Source organism: Pipistrellus hanaki (assembly GCF_964339955.1).
Source record: "Pipistrellus hanaki genome assembly, chromosome: 17".
NCBI classification, from domain to species: domain Eukaryota; kingdom Metazoa; phylum Chordata; class Mammalia; order Chiroptera; family Vespertilionidae; genus Pipistrellus; species Pipistrellus hanaki.
The window spans coordinates 46,518,411-46,537,222 of record NC_140519.1 but is presented as its reverse complement, the minus strand read 5'-3'; the positions used below and the strand labels follow the sequence as shown (position 1 = coordinate 46,537,222).

General features: G+C 49.7%; 1 protein-coding gene across 3 annotated transcripts in view; it reads left to right on the top strand.

Moving 5' to 3' along the window:
- ADCY8 (adenylate cyclase 8) overlaps positions 1-18,812 on the top strand; it is a 131,641-nt gene that overhangs the window by 38,761 nt on the left and 74,068 nt on the right. For all 3 annotated transcript variants that reach the window (XM_084864641.1, XM_084864640.1, XM_084864639.1), the window contains exons 3-4: positions 9,603-9,733; positions 16,651-16,762. In XM_084864641.1, the coding sequence (XP_084720767.1) occupies positions 9,603-9,733; positions 16,651-16,762 (243 nt within the window). The remainder of the gene's footprint in view (positions 1-9,602; positions 9,734-16,650; positions 16,763-18,812) is intronic.

Genomic DNA, 18,812 nt, shown 5'->3' with positions numbered 1-18,812 from the left:
AAGCTGGGGAGCAACCAAGGAGCCACGGGGGGGCCTTCTACTGCATAAATCGTCCAAAGAAAACTGGACCTGGAACCCTAACACGGCCCAACTATACAATGCTGAGGCAAGGCAGGCCCTGTTGCTTGATGTGGTTGAAGGCACATTTCAAAAGTAGTAGTAAATAGGGTAGGCGGAAATAAATTATGTATTTTTTAAAGGGACCCATGCCTAAAATAGCGTATTTCAGCTGGATTTGAGTCTGGGTCCATTGACAGGAATTCGATACTCTCTGTTTTGCATAAACCACACTCAAAATGAAAAAGTATACATAATAAAAAGTATTCCTAGAACAACCTGAATTCAGAACCATTCTAGAATCATCTGCTGTTTGTTTCTAATATTTTGCAAATGTCTTGCTCACATGTAATTGGAAAGCAATTACTTCAGAAGGAAATAGAGTATATACAAAGAGTGTAGCTTATTTTTCATAGAAGCAAATGCTTGCTTCCCCTTTACACTCATATTGTGTTGTTTATGCCATGCTCAGCTGAATGTGGTCAGAGCAATAACAAACACAACTGGTATCAGCAGATTTGGAAAAAAACACAATGCTGCCTCCTGATAAAGATACGACAGGACTGTGGGGCACACATAGGGGGGGACACCAGACAAGGGCCGGCTAGCCATGAGTTTTTCACGTGTTGGAGTCTCCATCAGGAGGACAGTCTGTTGAATCAGTTAAATAGAGGTCTACCGTGATGCAGTGTCATTAAAAAATTATTTATGAAAAGTCAAAGGACTCCACATTGATCTTTTAAAAAACATTGCAAATAGTCTTCAGTAGCAGTCAGAGTCTACAGAGTTGAGACATGCTGAGAACTCTGCTCTCAAGGCAAGAAGAAACACAGACTCACAGGGCGAATGCCATGTGGGGAAAGAGGCAAAGATTGGAGTACAGGGATCTACACTTGCAGCTGGAGCTGAGATTGGAGAGATCTACAAGCCAGGGAGCTGACTTCTATATGAAGGCCGTTAATATTTCATCACAGCCATTTTTCCGTGTCTAGGCCAACTAGACATGATGAAGGCAGAAGTGAAATGTGTCCCCGATTCCGCCTCATGCGAGCAGTGTCTACCCCTGGCTTATTCCTTAGGATGCGTGCTTTTGTGAGATAGGTTTACCAGATGTATGAATGGGTAGGAGATGGTAATCCATCACAGGTTACATGGAGACGTGGGAAAGACTGTGACATGGGAGTCAGCCCCACATGACCCACCGCGCCCAAGAAAAGGATGGGCCCTAACTCGGCCTCCATAGCACAGAGGCTGGCCCATAGAACTCACTCACTGATGGATCCAGAGGCCTGGGCTCACATCCAGGCCCTGCCACTTGCTCTGTGTTCTTGGGACAAGTCCCTAACCTCTGAGCCTCAGTTTCTACTTCTGTGAATCATCAAAAGTAAGCATAGCACCCTAGCTGGTTTGGCTCAATGGTAGAGCGTCCGTCTGCATACCAAAGGGTCCCTAGTTCAATTCCAGTCAACGGCATGTACCTTGGTTGCAGGCCCCGCCCACCCAGCCTGGGACCTGGTCAGGGCTCATGCGGGAAACAACCAATCAATGTCTTTCTCTCACATCGATGTTTCTCACCGTCTTTCCCTCTCTCTTCCACTCTCCCTAAAATCAATGGGAAAATATCCTCAGGTTAGGATTAACAACAACAACAAAAAACAACAACAAAAAATAATAATAATAATAAACATATCTACCTGGTGAATTGTTGTGAGAATTAAAGTTAAATGAGATGTTCATGTGGAGAGCTGGACACACAGTTAGTGCCCAGTAAGACCTGTTGTTTTGATTATGAACTACTACATTACACACACACACACACACACACACACACAAAAAAAAAAAAAAAAAAAAAAAAAAAAAAAAAATCCTCAGCCTACCAGACACTGAGTTGACTTTAAATTCATACAGGGAGAAACATAATTGAGGTGTTTGGAATATGAAAAGATGGGAAAATCAAAAGCAACTGAATTACACCTTATGTTGTAAGGGGTAGCTGATGTTTGCCAGTTGAAATAATAGAGAGAACTAATAAATGAGTGAGTGTGACATGTATTTTCCGGGTAAGCCATACTGATTATGTGATTTTCTGCTTTTCAAATGTAAATGAGAAGTGTTTGATAATTGCTCTTCTCACAGGCAGAAAGCTGACATAATTAAACACTGGCTTGAAAAGTGATGATTCAACTCATCAGCCACTGTTTTGATGGGCTGGGGGCGGGGGAGGGCACTGCAGAGACCACAGGCCCACACCTGACCTGCGTGACTTCCCCAGGCAATTTGCACAAGTGCGGCAGCAGCGAAGGGCCACCAGCCATCCCGCCTCCGAGTGTCCTCCAGCCTCTGACCTAATTTCCTTTGGCAAGCTCTGGCCTGATAAGCCAAGCCTTTTCAAAAATACATTTTTTTAATTGATTTCAGAAAGGAAGGGAGGGGAGAGAGAGAGAGAGAAACATCGATGAAAGAATCATCTACGAGTTGCCTCCTGCATGCCCCACACTGGGTATTGAGCCCACAACCCAGGCATGTGCCCTGACTGGGAATCAAACAGCAACCTCCTGGGTCATGGGTCCACACTTGACCACTGAGCCACACTGGGCAAGTCATGCCTTTTGAGATGCTGTGAAGCAGGATATGTGGCGTGGTGTCCTGCATTAAGGCATAAGTTGGCCTCGAGCACATTGCTTCTCCGAGTCTCAGATTCTCCGCCTGTAAGATCATTGTTCTAAGTCCCACCTCCCAGGATTCTTTTGGCCATTCGATGGGCTAGAATACATGAAGGGAACCTTTAAAGGTATTTTTTATATCCTATTTGAGGAGGATGTACAATCTCCTGATAATGCTGCAAGCAAGGGAATTATTTGAATTTTAATCAGTCTTTTTATCTCCAAATCAGAGCTGCTGTACTTGCTATTCAACGATGATGATCTTGAGTAATTGTGAAAAGCTCTACTCAGTGTCAAGACAAAATATAATTTCAATGTTTTAAAATTTTCAATGGATGAGTGTAGAAAGCGTTTATCATAGCATTCTAAAGCATGTATTGTGGCATAATTATAATCAGGGATATCTACGGAAATAGCCCATATTAATTCTTAATACAGGCAATATTTGTCTCACCTGTCCCCAGGCAGCCACAGGTTGGGCAGTCTCAGGCGAGGGCACCATGGGCATTCCAGTAATGAAGACAGAACCGCAAACCCTGCACCCGGCCCCGGCCCCGGCCCCTGCCCCTGCCTCCTCAGAACAGATAGAATGTTCTCTCTCCCTGCCCCCCACCCTCAGGACCAAAACCTCCACCTTGTAAATACCCAAGGGGTTGCCTGTGTTCAGACATGGACGACAGTTTGAAGAATGTATCTATTATTTTTCTAGCTGTCCAAATATTCTCAGAGGAAAAACAAAAACAAAAAAAATGTACAATCTAGAGGTATTCTCCCCACTGGGATTTGTAATTGTCCAAAACGTGTGCTGTGGTTGTTTTTAGCATATGGAAGCAATACTTGGTAGCTCTTCTAGCCTTGCGCTGTCCCTCAGCCCCGGGGACAGTATTACCATAGCAGGTTTGGAAGCGGCCACGGTATGAAAAGATCCATCAGAGCAGAAGGGAATGCAGCTCGGAATTTTCCAGCCTGTCTGTGCGTTCTGACTTTTTTCATGGTAGAATTTCACTGACTAGAAAGTTTATTTCTGAGGAAATACCTCCTGGGTTTATAGGCGACTTACTGGTGATGCTGGCAGTGGAGTCAGACAGACCTGGCTTTGAATCTCAGCTGTGCGCATCGTGAGCTGTGGAAACATGAGCTAAGGGTGTAGCTGGGTGTGCCTCGGTTTTCTCATCTGTGAAATTGGAACAATCCTCCCTTCCTCGGTGAATCCTTGTGAAGCTTGCTTGAACTCGATGCTATGTTGTGACTGAGGGACAGGCCCCACCAGGCCCACTTCCCCATCTGCCCGTGTCTCACTCCCAGTGTCCCCAAAGGGTCACTTACGGAAGGAAGCCTCAAGGACGCTGTCGTGTCCACATGCCCCGCAGGCTGGCTGTTCTTGGGGGCTGGAGTCTTAATCGGCACCAGGATCACCCTCAGAGCTTGGCACACAGCAGACACACTTAATGTTTATTGAAGGAAATTGAATTGAAAAGTCAAATAGAACGGAAGATGCGTGCTCTTTCGGTGAGGGGTGGAATAGGAGAGGGGTGTGTGCCTTGCCATTTGCAAATATGTACTCAGAAGGATGTCCAGGGCACACAGACTTCTGCGGGCCTGGCCAATCTGAGAGGATTTCTGAGAGCTGATGAAATTATAAAATGCCTTTGTGTCCCCTCACCCCTGCCACCAGGAGGCAACAGGACTTGTCAGTCCACTCGCCCTGGAGGTGGGTCCGATCCTCTCTTGGGACATCAGGGTGCCTCTTGTGGAACAGCTTCTCATTGGCTGTGAGAGGAGAGACCAGGGGACCCCCGCAGCCATGGCTGTTCGTGCCAGAGCTGTGCCGCCTTTTGGGTCCACCGGCAAACTATAGACCCTGGGCACCTCTGAACCGCCACAGTTCATGTCCCTGGACTCCGGAAGGCTGCTTAGCCTCCAGACTTCAAATTGGATATATCTGGGCACTTATTAACTGACGAGGCCTGAGAAAATCTTAACTCTTCAAAAAAGATAAAGAGAAGGAAAAAGTCCCTGCAACGTGAATTTTGTGTGTCATCCTTTAAGGTACACACATGTCATGTCAATTTAGAGGATACTGACTCTAGCGTCCTGCAGGCCGTGGCCTGTGAGTTAGCCCCTGGGTGAATTAAGACACGTCTGATGACCTCTGCTATTTAATAAGCACCTACTGTGTACCAGGATCTATAAAAGTTTAAGTTAAAAAAAACTTGGCTCTCAAAAGAAATTCCAATCATTGTCCTGTTGCTACTTGGCTCTGTGGACTAATGAGTTTGCCGACCACTGGCCCAGACTTTCAACCTTCCCGCTGAGTCAGCCTGGAGAGAACATGCCTTCGGGAGCTGATTAAAACACAACTTCCGCTCGGCTGAGCTCACATTTTGCTTTCAGAAACAATAACCGTTCTGGGTGAAAATTCCATAAAAGCCTTTAAAATATAGATTCAAAAGCCAGGGCCAGGATTTTGATGACACATCTTTAAATGTTTTATTATTAAACGTGTTGTGACTGGAGGTTTTTCACGGTGTAGCCCAATTGCCTTTTACGTATTCTGCCTGTTCATCCTCCCCGTAGATCCTGAGTAACGTCCCCACTCTAAGTGGTTTTCGCCTCAGCACCAATATGCAATTAGAGCCCTAAAACCAGCTTAAAATAGAGCACACTTGCCTGTGGATTCATCACACATTCGGGCTGTGGTTTCAGTTAACACAAATATTAACTCCTGTAACTCTACACCAGCCTTATGAAGTAGATGCTATTAGTTTTTGGGTTGTTGTGGGTTTTTTTTAATTGATTTCAGAGAGGAAGGAAGAGGAAGAGAGAGATAGAAACATCCATGATGAGAGAGAATCATGGATCGGCTGCCTCCTGTATGCCCCACACTGGGAATTGAGCTCGTAACCTTGGCATGTGACCTGACTGGGAATCGAACCGTGACCCTCCTGGTTCATAGGTCGACGCTCAACCACTGAGCCATGCCAGTCATGCAATGCTATTATCATGTCCAATTTACTGATGGGGAAATTGTGGTACAGAGGGGTTCAGGCATAGAGTTAAGAAGTATACTTATGATAAACCTGATTTTTTTTCAGCTCTGTTGAGTTGATATCCATCTCATTGTCATCAAAGAAATCCGCATAATACAGTCACCCATTCCTTACTAAATTGTGTTGGGTTCTTTTTTTTTTTTTTTTAACGTATTTTTATTGTTTCTAGAGAGGAAGGGTGAAGAAGAGGGAGAGAAAAAATGAATGATGAGAGAGAATCATTGATCTCGGCTGCCTCCTGTACTCCCCGCACTGGGGATCAAGTCTGTAAACCAGGCATGTGCCCTGACAGGGAATTGAACCATGGCCTCCTTGTTCACGGGTCCACCATCAACCACTGAGCCACGCCAGCCGAGCACGTAAGGTTTTGATTAGATACTGGATGCAGAGCACCTGGCGTCTACAGAGGGAGAGGTCAGTTAAAGCAAACTATTGTCTGTGACTGACCAGAGTCTCTCACCCTGCGCCTGGGCCTTCACTGCAGAGAGGGGTCCCCAGAGGCCTCTCGGTCTGCAAGAGCCTGGATGGCCAGTTCTTCCTGACACCATCCCAAGGTCCTGCTTTGTGCAAGCCCAGACTTAGTCTGCACGGGGGCTACCCGTGCTCCCATGCTGGGCCTTCCTGTGTTCCCGCCTTGTCTCCCCCAGGGGGACTCTAGCAACGGATACCATGAAGCCATGCTGGTGGCATGAAGGGAACACGTCACGTGAGATGACGTGTAAATCCAGACAGGAGCCGCCATGCACTCTGAATCAACCCAGGCCCCTTTTCATGCAAATGAGGGGGGAAAACCACACAAAACAGGAAGTAAAGGATGTGCAGAACAGGGCTCAAAGGCCATCCTGGGCCCCAGGCTGGCTCCAGGAGAGCTTCTGACATTCTGGTCGCTGAAGCTGGGAACCATTTATTATGGCTCAGCAGGAGCGGGCATTGTACGGAGGGCCCCTTTCCCATCCCCTTTCAATGCTGTGCTCAGGGGATGTGAGTGATGTGTCTCCAGCATCAACAAATCAGAGGGAAACAAAAGTGTCACGAATGGGCTTTTCTAAGCAGACTCCAGTGACAGAGCTCTGCCAGTGGAGGGAAGGGAAGAACACTGTCCATCTTTCAGAACGTGCTGTGCGCGGGGAGGGGCGGGCTGTTGCCGGGTAGTAGCAGGGCTGCAGGGAGGCGGGCAAGCCTGGAGCTGGAGAGTTTTGCTGTAAAAGTTTCCCTTAAAGCACCCGTGTCCTGCTTGAGGCCTGAATGGGCATCGCCACTTAAAGAATGCATTTCACAAATAGTTACCTTGTCCCAGGGACATTGATGCACCCCTGAGATGGGCACACCTTCCATGTATTCAGGTGTTTCTTGTTTGTTTTGTTTTAATATATTTTATTTATTTTTTACAGAGAGGAAGGGAGAAGGAGAGGAATAGAGAGGTAGAAACATCGATCAGCTGCCTCCTGCACACCCTCCACTGGGGATGTACCCACAACCAAGGTACATGCCCTTGTCCGGAATCGAACCCGAGACCCATCAGTCCACAGGCCGCTGCTCTATCCACTGAGCCAAACCATTTAGGGCCAGGTGATGGTTTTGGAAGCATTTAGTTAGCACCTGCAGTTCCCAGGCACTGAGTGCCCTTGGAGCTGTGACAGTACCTGCAGTGACCAGGTGAATAGGCCGCCAGCACCAGGGAGTTGACCAACAGTATGAAATGGATAAGAAGCGTGGCTCTCGGTCCTGCGATGAGGCAGCTTTTGGGAGAGGTAAAAGCCTCATCCCAGGAAGCGCAGTGGGCACTTCACGAATGAAGCCCTTTGCATGGGATCCGGATCTGAGAGCGCAGAGAGGACGAAGGGAATTAACACCAGGCCCTTACATACGGACCTGGCAAAAGTAGGTTGCCAGTTGTGAGTACGCGGAATTATTACTTATTAATCCCTGTGCTCTTTATTTGTATGACAACCATAAACCTACGTGTGCCACCCCCGTATTTTATTTCATTGAGTTCGCACAGCAGCCCTGTGACATGGATGATGTCATGGCCAGTTGCCGAATTAGGGGCCTAACGCTCAAAGGGGGCGTGGCTCACCGGAGGCCACATCACTGTTAAGTGTCTGAGGCAGAGCCCGAACTCCCATCAGACTCAAACCCAGGCTCTTCCCATCTCACCCAGAACCCCCGGCAAGGAATCGCGGGGAAAGAATTGTGTCCTGGCACCGCCTCTGGGTAACTGGTCAACCTCTCCCAGACCCAGTCTGTCCATTACATAAAGATTGCTCGTGCCTGCTTATTTCCAGGGTTTTGTGAGGAACAGATGAAAGAATGGATGCGGAAAATGCTTAAAACCCATAAGTCACTGTGAAGATGGGAGACACCATGGCAATTAGAACATACCTGTCCTAAACCCAATTCCTCACGAGAGCGAACGGTACAGCAAATAAGCTAGATTCTTGCTTGGTTTCCTAACACAAAGCCTTTTTAGGATTTAGCCCGTGTTCTTCTAAGCAGCTATTTTGCTTTGATGTTTATCTACCATGTTGATCACAGTGAAGCATATTATTACTACAGAAGAGCATGAGGCCCCCACATTCAGGCTGTGTGAGTCTCATTTCCGCTCCTCTTGATAAAGACTTGGGGCCTTCCTAAGCTTGGCTTCTCTCATAGGCCCCCTGTTTCAATCAATGTGTCTCCAGCATCAACAAATCAGCACACTCCTCCAACCAAACTTAATACCCAGTAACCCTCCAACCAAATTCAACACCCAGTAACCCTCCAACCAAACTCAACACCCAGCAACCCTCCAACCAAACTCAACACCCAGCAACCCTCCAACCAAACTCAACACCCAGCAACCTCCAACCAAACTCAACACCCAGCAACCTCCAACCAAACTCAACACCCAGCAACCACCGTGGTATACTCTCTCTCTCTCTCTTGTCATCTCAGCTGGGTACCAAACCTATAGACATTATCCTACATCACCTCTCACTTGGGCCACTGCAGGCACTTCGCCAAAAGGAAGTGCCTGCAGTGGCACTCTCTGCCACTCTCTGCCTCTACCTTTGGCTCCCTCCCCACCATTCATTCTCCAAACCACAGCCAGGAGGGTCTTTGAAAATGCAAACCTGTTTGTCTCTCCCCTGCTCAGTACCACGTAGTGGCTTCCAGTGGTGGCTGGATTTAAATGCTATAGACCCTACACATGTGGCAAGATAGGTCTCCACCTCCAGCGCCTTGCCTGTCACCACGCCCTCCATCACAATCCTCCCACCACACTATCACTCTCTCTTGCCTCAGGACATTTGCACTTGCTGTTTCCTTTTCCTGGAGCTCTCTTCTCCTCAATGAACCCGGTGGGCTCATTCCCAACTCATACCTGTTTCCCCGAAAATAAGACAGTGTCTTATATTAATTTTTTTTTCCCAAAGTTGCACTAGGTCTTATTTTCAGGGGATGTCTTATCTTTCCATGCACTAGGTCTTATTTTCGGAAAATGTCTTATTTTCGGGGAAACACAGGTAGGTATCAGCTGTCATCAACCCTCATACTCCATGATGCATGGCACATGCCATAAATGTGTAATATCTAATGTTGATATCCCTTTTGGGATGTAAGCCCCACAGGGGTAGGACATCTGTCCATGTGGCTCATCACTGCACACCCAACACCCAGCACAGTGCCTGGCAAGCAGCAAGCAGTCCACAGATATTTGTCATGTTCATAAATGGGATGAAATGAGCGATTCCTCAGGAAATTCAGCCCATGGCTTCCCTACTGACCACCCACCCCTCTTAGCCTCGTGGCCAGCCTAACAGGACTGTCCCTCTTCATTGATTTGTCCCAGGAGCGGCTCGTGCTGTCCGTGCTGCCCCGCTTTGTCGTCCTGGAGATGATCAACGACATGACCAACGTGGAGGATGAGCACCTGCAGCACCAGTTCCACCGGATCTACATCCATCGCTACGAGAACGTCAGGTGAGGAGGGCGATGCCCCACCCGTGCCCCCTGCGCTGCGATGCTCTCATCTCGCTGCCCAGACTTCCGTCTGCCCGGGTGTCAGTGCCATTTTTCATTGGCTGATTAATTCGTTAGCTAGTCATTACCGACCAGAGAGGTCTACATTTCCAAACAGGCTTGAGAAGAATGTCAGGGAAACGCAGGCATATTTCCGTGCTGACGTGCTGACGTACTGCTTGGCTCCCCTGCAGGGGCCTGCCTGCCTTCACAGTCTCAATGGGAAAGTCCAAGCCCTTTTGTGGGGTTGGCAAACTAACCCCAGAGAGATCTGGGAACCTCAGGGTGATCAGTAGGTCTCCTCCTTATATTCCTCATATCAATGTCTTTAAAACAATACGAAAACAGACTACAGCTTTTTTTTCTTTTTGAAATGCATTTTTGGCCAACCATCCATCCATCCACTTACTCATCCACCCATCCATCCATCTATCCACCAATCCATCAATCCATCCATCCATGTACTCACCCACCCATCCATGTACTCACCTACCCATCTGTGCACTCACCCACCCATCCACCCATCCATGTACTCACCCTCCTACCCATCAATCCACCCCCCACCCATATATTCACCCACCCACCTATTTACTCACACCCCTATCCATGTACTGACCCACCCACCCATCAGTGCCCTCTCTGAGCCCAGTACTGCCCTGGACAACGCGCTGTGCACTGAAAACCAGAGCGTGGACTCCTTACTGAGGCAGAGCAGCTTTAGAATCCCAATTCCACCTCCCATGTGCGTGAGCTTGGGGAGTTACAGATGTGAATCTCAGATATCTTTCTATAAAACGGGCAGTTCCTATGTATCTTGCAGGGAGTCAGAGTCTATAGAAAGTATAGGATAGGGATGAACATAGGACAGTAGAGCACTGGGCATATTATACATTGTTCCAGACGTGGTTTCTAGTGGCAAACAAAAAGGAACCCAACCTTGGCTGATTTAAAAGGAGTTCCTCAGTGGCTACAAGGCAGCTCCAGAGAAATTGGGGAGGGACAGAGGGGTGGTCTCAGGAACAATCTGGAATAAAGCCGGAAGCAGAGCAGAGCACAGCACAAGGCCCGCTCCCACTGTTTCCGAAGAGCTGATTCCCTGCCCTCGCCCAGCTGTCACCTCTGCAGTGCCTCAGCGCCCCAGGATCTGGATATGGCTGCCTTTGCTCTGCCCTCACTCCTTACCTCCCCCACCCCCGCCCCCACCACCCCCCTCTTTGCAGCTAAGTTAAAGCCTGGGCGGTGTGGCCCACTGGCAGAGCCCCGTCACTGGCCAGAAGAGACTGGGAAGCAAACTGCTGGCATGTCCAGCGTGGACAGCAGAATGGCACTGCCTTCCCACCAAACACCACAGGGCGGGAAGTCCCCAGACAGAGGGGAAGTCCACACGTGGCTCTGAAAACGCCATCCTTCCTTCTGAGTTCCCTGCTTCCCACCTCTGTAGGGAGGGAAGAACAGCCCATGCACCCGCACGTCTGGCTGCCTACACTCATTCCGAAGCAAGGCCAGCGGAGAGCGAGGTTCTAACACCCCCTGGGGCGGCGGAGTCTGTAGAGGTGGTCCTCTGGGTGGCACTCAGGAGTGGAGCCACCCTGCCCCAGGCCCCTCGTCACACAGCAGCTTTGGGGAGAGGTACATATGCCCAGACCAGGGGTCAGGGGACTCATCATTACCAATGCTAGAGCAACTGGCTCCGGGCAGTGCCTATAGTTGTGAGGCAGTGCAGGCGCCGCTGTTACAGTGGGCAAAGGTGCCAAGGGAGTCTGAGACGAGGAAGCCCTGTGTTGGGGGGGTGAGGAGGGGTGGTGAGAGGTGGAGGGTGCTGGTGGATAGAGAACCGTTTCAAAAGAGATGGTTCTTATTTGCCCCAGTTAAAACTGAGTCAGCCCAGTGAAGCGGACAGGAGACCAGGCAGAGAGGGCAGCACAAGACCCGGGGCCCACAGATATGCCTGGACTAGATATAAAAGATACACATTAACTATTAACGGAAAAGAGGAACAATATCACTATAGGACACATTATGGGAGTTCCCGTCACCATGGAGAGAAAGATGGGGGGAAACTAACCTTCACTGAGAAAACGAATGGAGAAAATAAATACACAAGCCGGCTCACTCACACCCACAGGAGGGGCACCCTCAAGTTCAAGAAACAGCACCTCCGGCTTTCTCTCTGCACTAATCGATCCCAGTGCGTCCTTCTGTCCGGAATAACGGAAGCTGTGTCCGCCCCCTTCATCTGCCCATTTGTTTCAAACCACTGAACTGAGGCCTGACGCTCCGGGACCCTTTCCTGGGAGTTCACAGCACACTCAATCAAAACCCAGTTCACTGCCACCTTTCTCAGTGGCCTGGGCTCGCGGCAAAGGAGCCCTTTGTAAGGGGACGAGAGTCTGGAGACTGCCGCCCAGGCCTCTCCCAGCCCTTCCCTGAGGCGCTCCCACGGGTTCTGGGGAGATGAACTCACCCGGGGGCGGCGGGCCTCTGCAGCCCACAGCGAGGCTGCGGTGCTAAATTCAGACCCGCAATGGAAACGCAGAGGAGGGCAGTCCTTAGCCGACGTCTGAGAACAAAGTCAGACCGGCTGCTACGCCCCGTTCCCCAACCCGCAGAGCACACTGCTGCGGGGTAGGGAGCTCTCTGACATCATTTCCAAATTTGTCCCTCTTTGTGGCCACCCCCCAGCATATCGCCTCCCATCAGTGGGTGTACAGGAGGAACCACGCCACGCCTGGGGACATCCGTGGGCCCAGGGAACGGGGAGCCTGCGGGCCAGGCTCTCATCCGGAACACTGTCTGGGAGCCATGGCCCCTATAAGACACTGGCTGCATCCTTTCCACTCTCCGGGTTTACTTCCCAATCCAAAGCATGAGCTGTCTGGAAGGGTCCAAGCATGTAAACTCAGGTTGATTTCGCCTATACACACCTGCGATGTCTAAGATGTACTGGAAGGCTTTTCGGCTTCCAGCCCCATCTGCCCAATTCTATTCCTCTTTCCTGTCTCATCCCCTTCCCCTCTCCCCCTCCCCATCCTCCCACCCCTGCCGTATATGTAAGACACCTCCCATATTAGTTAGGCCCTGCTGTCCGCTCTAACACAGAACCTCCCAGTTTTGATCATTGAAACTCCAAAGACTCTAGTCACTCAACTGTCCACTGCTAATATTCCTGGTGGGCGGGTGATTCAGGCACAGAGGCCCCCGCATTTTATAGCTGTGCCGTCCCCTGGCATTCAGCTCGTGGAGGGGAAAGAGCAGAAAGGCCCACCCTGGCTGAGAAATGACAAGGGTCACTTCTGCTCGATGCCACTGATGAGCCCTGATGGGATGGCTCCACCCAGCTACAAGGGTGACACTGAGGGTCTTTGCTAGGGCAGGGAGGCGTGGATGTGGGGGACAGTAGCTTTTCTGCCAGGCTGCTCTCCCAGCTTTCCTCCAGCCACATCCATGCCACGTGGTTTGCACATTCTCCATCCACCCACTTTGGGCTGTTGATTTCCCGCCAGGCCTGCCAGCGTGCGCACGCGCCACGTTCACCCAGCAGACTAGAGTTTCAAGGACAAGCGAAATGGAATTGAATGAGCCCAGAATACCAGTTGCCTCTCAAGGCCTGCCTGTGTGGCAGTCTATTAACCCCTCGCTGGTCCCCAAAAATACCCACAGATGCTCTGCATCCTCTACTTATGAGGACCGTGGCGTGATTTATAGCGTGTCTTCTGAGAGTAGCCCTGCCTTGAAAGTAGATGCAGCTTTCATCTTTGCATTATTGTCAAGAAAGTGGAAGCTCCGAGGGATTAGATGTGTGCCCCTGGAACACACAGCTAGGAAGACGAAACTACACAGTGTTCCTAACGATTCCAGTGGCTTCTGCTAAAGCCTCCTTGAAGACTCTATTTGCAGAGCGACTGTTGGGTAACATCGCTTATTTTTAGCCAAATAAACAACTTATATAACCAAATTAGAGTTGGAAATTAATACGGTCCCGTCAGTATTTTCCAACATGAGGATCTTGGAAGGTTACAAATTTATTCTTAGAAACAAAGGCCCCGCCTTGAGCCCCGCACGTGGGGGCAACAGAATGAGAGCCAGGGCCCGGCAGCTGCAGGTCTTCCCGTCCCCTCACTCTCAGTGCTCGCGCATGATTCAAGGCAGTGCTTCTCCGACTTGACCGCGCACAAGAATCACCTGAGGCTCTTGTTATGTCAGAGTGAGACCCAGCAGGTCTGGGGGCCTGAGAGTCTGCATGTCTGAGCAGAGCCCAGGAGAGGCCGGTGGGGGCTGTGACCACACTCTGAGGAAGGAGGTCCTGACTCTGCTCACGTCTGTTGATGCAACTCAGAAAACAGGTCATGAGTCTTACCCTCTGATGGACTCTTGAAGGACAAGGCAGATTTTAATAAGTAGCGACAGGTAAGAAAGCCGTGCCTGGGAACAGGTGCGCTGCACAGACGCAGGTGGATAGAGCATGGCGTCATCAGAAGACCAGGAGGGATTTGATAATATTGGAATACGGAGCATATGTGAACATTTTGATGACTTTGTTCTCAGAGGATCCATTTCTTCTTTCAATAGGCTGCATGGCCCAGCTAGCGTGGCTCAGTGGTTGTGTATTGACCTATGAACCAGGAGGTCATGGTTCAGTTCCCAGTCAGGGCACATGTCCTATTTGTGGGCTCAATCCCCAGTGGGGTTCATACAGGAGGCAGCTAGATCCATGATTTTCTCTCTCATCATTGATGTTTCTCTCCCTCCCTCCCTCCCTCCCCCTCCCCCCCCCCCTCTCTCTCTCTCTCTCTCTCTCTCTCTCCTCCTTCTCTCCCTCTCCCTCTCTCCCTCTCTCCCTCTCCCTTCCTCTCTGAAATCAATAAAAATACTAAAAAAAAATAAAACAAAATAGGCTGCATGCTCCACAGGGGCTGTGACTGTACTTCCTGCTCACCACTGTATCTCCAGTGCCTGGCACACAGTAGTCATTCAGTTAACCAGCTGCTAAATGAATGAATAAGTGAATACACCACTTCTGCCATAGATCAGAGATGGGGAACCTTTTTCCTGCCATTGGCCATTTAAATATTGATAACATCATTCGCAGGCCACATAAAATCATCAACTTAAAAATTAGCCTGCTGTATTTGGTCAAACATGTAATTAACTAAGTCCTAATGTCTCGGCAGGGCCAGACCACGTGGTTTCCCAGGCCTTATCTGACCCGCGAGCTGGACGTTCCCCACCCCTGCCATAGACAGATGGGTAGTAACAGTTTTGAATGGGTGGAGCTATAAAGTGAGTGGGTGGAACTACATGATCTACAGGCCCTTGCATTTTCCACCTTCGAAGCCACTGTGGTGATAAAAAGTACAGACCCCAGAGCCAGGCCTCCTGGTTCACTCATAGCTTTCCATGTCTGTGGGCAAGTACTAGGGCCTCAGTTTTTTTATCTGTAAAATGGAGATGATCATAACAGGCCCTGCTGCGTAGACTGTTATGAGGAATGAATGAGATATACAGTAGAAATCTTAGATCCGATTCAAGTTCACAGTTATTGCCAGTATTGCTGCTACTACTGTTTCAGGCTTGTGTCCACAGTTAGGAATGCTTTTAGCACAAATAACAAATAACCCAGGTAATGGTCATAGTTTTTACTACCTCTGATACCTGTCTCTACTCTCCTGTCCTCTGCTCCTCTTTCCCCCTCCTCCTTCTCCTTCCCCTCCCCTCCCCCTCCTCCTCCTCATTCCACCTCCACTCCACCTTCTTCTTTCTCTTCTCTTCTCTTCTCTTCTCTTCTCTTCTCTTCTCTTCTCTTCTCTTCTCTTCTCTCTTCTCTTCTCTCTTCTCTTCTCTTCTCTTCTCTTCTCTTCTCTTCTCTTCTCTTCTCTTCCTCTCCTCTCCTCTCCTCTCCTCTCCTCTTCTCTTCTTCTTCTCTTCTCTTCTCTCCTCTCCTCTCCTCTCCTCCCCTCCCCTCCCCTCCCCTCCCCTCTTCTCTCTCTCTCTCTCTCTCTCTCTCTCTCTCTCTCTCTCTCTCTCTCTCTCTCTTTTCCATTAAGCGTACAACTCCAGCTCTTCAACATGCTCCAGTACAATGTTGGACAAACCTCCTTGCCCCACTGAGCCTATTTGCTCATCTTTACAAAGAAGACAATAATACTTGCGCCTCCCCCCTCCCCACCCCCACTTCCGGGTTACTGGGTCAATGAACAAAGACTCTGTTGCATTTAGAAGGCTTTGGAGGACTGCCCCTTCCCTTATTTCCCTTATTTCAGTCTATGTGCCAAACTGTATGCATAGACTGAAATCTCACCTCAATGAACTCCTTAGTCCTGGAAAGCTTTAGGTATCAGTTGTTCAGTCTGAGGCTTCCCAGGTTTCTACCTAGTCCCATAATTTTTTCAAAAATGCCTACCTCTCTCTGTCCGCCATTCGGGGTTTATTTAGTACATGCCATTGGGCTGGAGATAATGAGGTTCTGTGTTCTTTTTCTCCCCGTGTCGATTTTGCTCTGTGTCCATTTGCTCTGCGTTGCTGCTCATTGTGAAAATATAGAAATAATTCATAAAGAAATAATTTGTTTGGCTTCGCCCAACACATTGCTCTGTTCCTGGTGACAAATGTCCTTCTGGAAAGTGTCTGCCTTGCCCACACTGCACAGCTTTGCCCGGGAAGAAGGGCTTTCCGCTGCCCCCTCATCCTTCCTGAACTCCTGGGAGCACTGTCTCAGCGGGGATGTCTGCTGGAAACGGAGACATGCTCCCGACTCGCACGGCAGGGAGAGCGAACCTCCCAGACCGCGGCCGATTTCTCTGCTGATGTTGATGTGTGTCCCGCGTGATTTAAAATATTAACGCGCTTTCTCCCCACCCCACCCCTTCCCTGTTGTCTAGTATTCTTTTTGCAGATGTTAAAGGATTTACCAACCTCTCCACGACCTTGTCCGCTCAGGAGCTGGTCAGGATGCTCAACGAGCTCTTTGCCCGATTCGATCGCCTGGCTCACGTGAGTTGAATTGAATTCCCTGCTCGTCTTTGGTGGGAGTGAGGACTGCATGTGAATTAGGGGAGGACTCAGCCTTCACCGCCAATGTCATTACTGCTCTGCATCCTGCCCCCAGGCGTGGCCCCCTGATCCTCACACATTCTGGGGATCAGTGTTAGTTATTGACAGGTCTTGGATGGGGGTTGACAGATCAATCTTCCCAGTGGAGAGATAGCTGGCGGAGTGACAATTAAACCAAGTCCTTCTGGTCCGCTTCCACTCCAGCATCATGTCCCCCGAGTGGCCAGGTGCCACCCCGCTGCAGCCTCGTTTGTGCAGTGGTGGCTGCCTGCCGTTTCCCAGCCGACCGGCCATCGGGCCTGACTTCACCTGTTCTCAAGAAACAGTGGTCCACTGGGCCCCACTGAGCCTGACCTTCCTGAAGAGCTTTGCTGTGTTGGCCAAGGAGACACCACCTTTTCCTTAGTTAGCTGATCAGAGCTCAGTAGGAAACGGGTTAAGAGATGACCATTTGCCATCGCAACACAGATCCTGGCCCGAAAGCCAGGAGTTACTTCATCCTTCTTGGTAAAGGGTGTGCATCACGGCCAGTTTCTCAGGCTGGTGGGAGTGAGTTCCATGAAACCACATCAAGGGGGAGTGCATTCTCGGGGCGCTGAAAATGCCCTGTTTTGGCTGCCTCGCCCCAACAGAGAGCCATTCGTACGGGAATCTGAGCACCTGCAGGGGTTGTGCGTGGGGCTCCGTGCTGGAGTGTGGGAGTGGCTAAAGCACACGCCTTCCCTTCCCAGAGTTCAGTCCAGCTGGGGCTACATAAAGAGGCGAGCAATGCAGTGTAATGTGTGCAGAGGTCCCTCTGGGTGATCCGGGACTGCAGAGGCAACACAGAACCCAGGAGATTTCCAGGAGAAAGTGGCGCTTAGGCTGCGTCTTAACAATGAGAGAACAATGTAAGAGAACACTATCCAGCAATGAGAAGGAACATGCCTCTGATGCATGCCAGAACATCCCTGAGTCTCGAATGTGATATGACAGGTGAAAGAAGCCTACCCGATATACTGGTGACACACCCCTGAAATCTATATAATTTTATTAACGATATCACCCCCAATAAATTCAATCAAAAATAAAATAAAGTAAAAGAAGAAGAAGAAGAAGAAGAAGAAGAAGAAGAAGAAGAAGCAGCAGCAGCCAGACACAAAAGGCTAAACATCTTATGATTCCTCACATAAGCCCCTCTAGAAAAGTCAAAATTACAGGGACCGAGAAGAGCTGAGTGGCTGCCAATGGAGGGTGTGGACTGACTGCAGGGAAGCGTGGGGGTGGTTTGGGGGTGATGGGGGTGCTCTATATGTGAGTAGGGCTCCTCACATTTTATATATCTATTAGCGAGGTGAGAAGATAGTCAGCCGGGAGAATGGAAATAAAGATGCTAGCTACTCAGACACCAGAAGGGATTCAGCGATGCCAGAGGGAAAGGGGTGAGGTGCGCTGCACAGACAGACAGGGACCCGCCAAAAACCCGCAGAAATGCCTGCAGCTCCCGGACCATGTTAACGAGGGCACTCACTGGGCGGGGAGGGGGTGGAGACTGAGGTCTCCCCTAATACAAGAGCTGGGTTTCCCTGAAGGGCTGGGAACTGAGAGCTGGGGGAGAATATATACCATCTTTTGATTGTTGCATCAATGGGGCTGGTGTGTTGCACATAAATCATTCTGCTTCATATTATGGTCATGAATATCTCTGCTCAGACACACTAAGAGGGCTAGAAATGACTCTCTCTCGAGGACCGACAAATGTGACCAAGGCTGATTTTTAGTGTCACAGTAGACCCCGCTGACTCAGGGAAAGGGTTGCGCAGTAACAGTTAATGCAAGTTGTTCAACCAACATTTATGGACAACGCACCACGTGCCAGGGGAGGTGCAGGGCTCCGGGAAGGCCACACCAGTCCCTGCCCTCAGGGAGCTCCGAGGCTGGTGAGAGAGACGGCCCAGCCCGCAATGACTGCAGGCCAGTGCAGCGCGAGCAGTGACAGGCACAGGGTGGT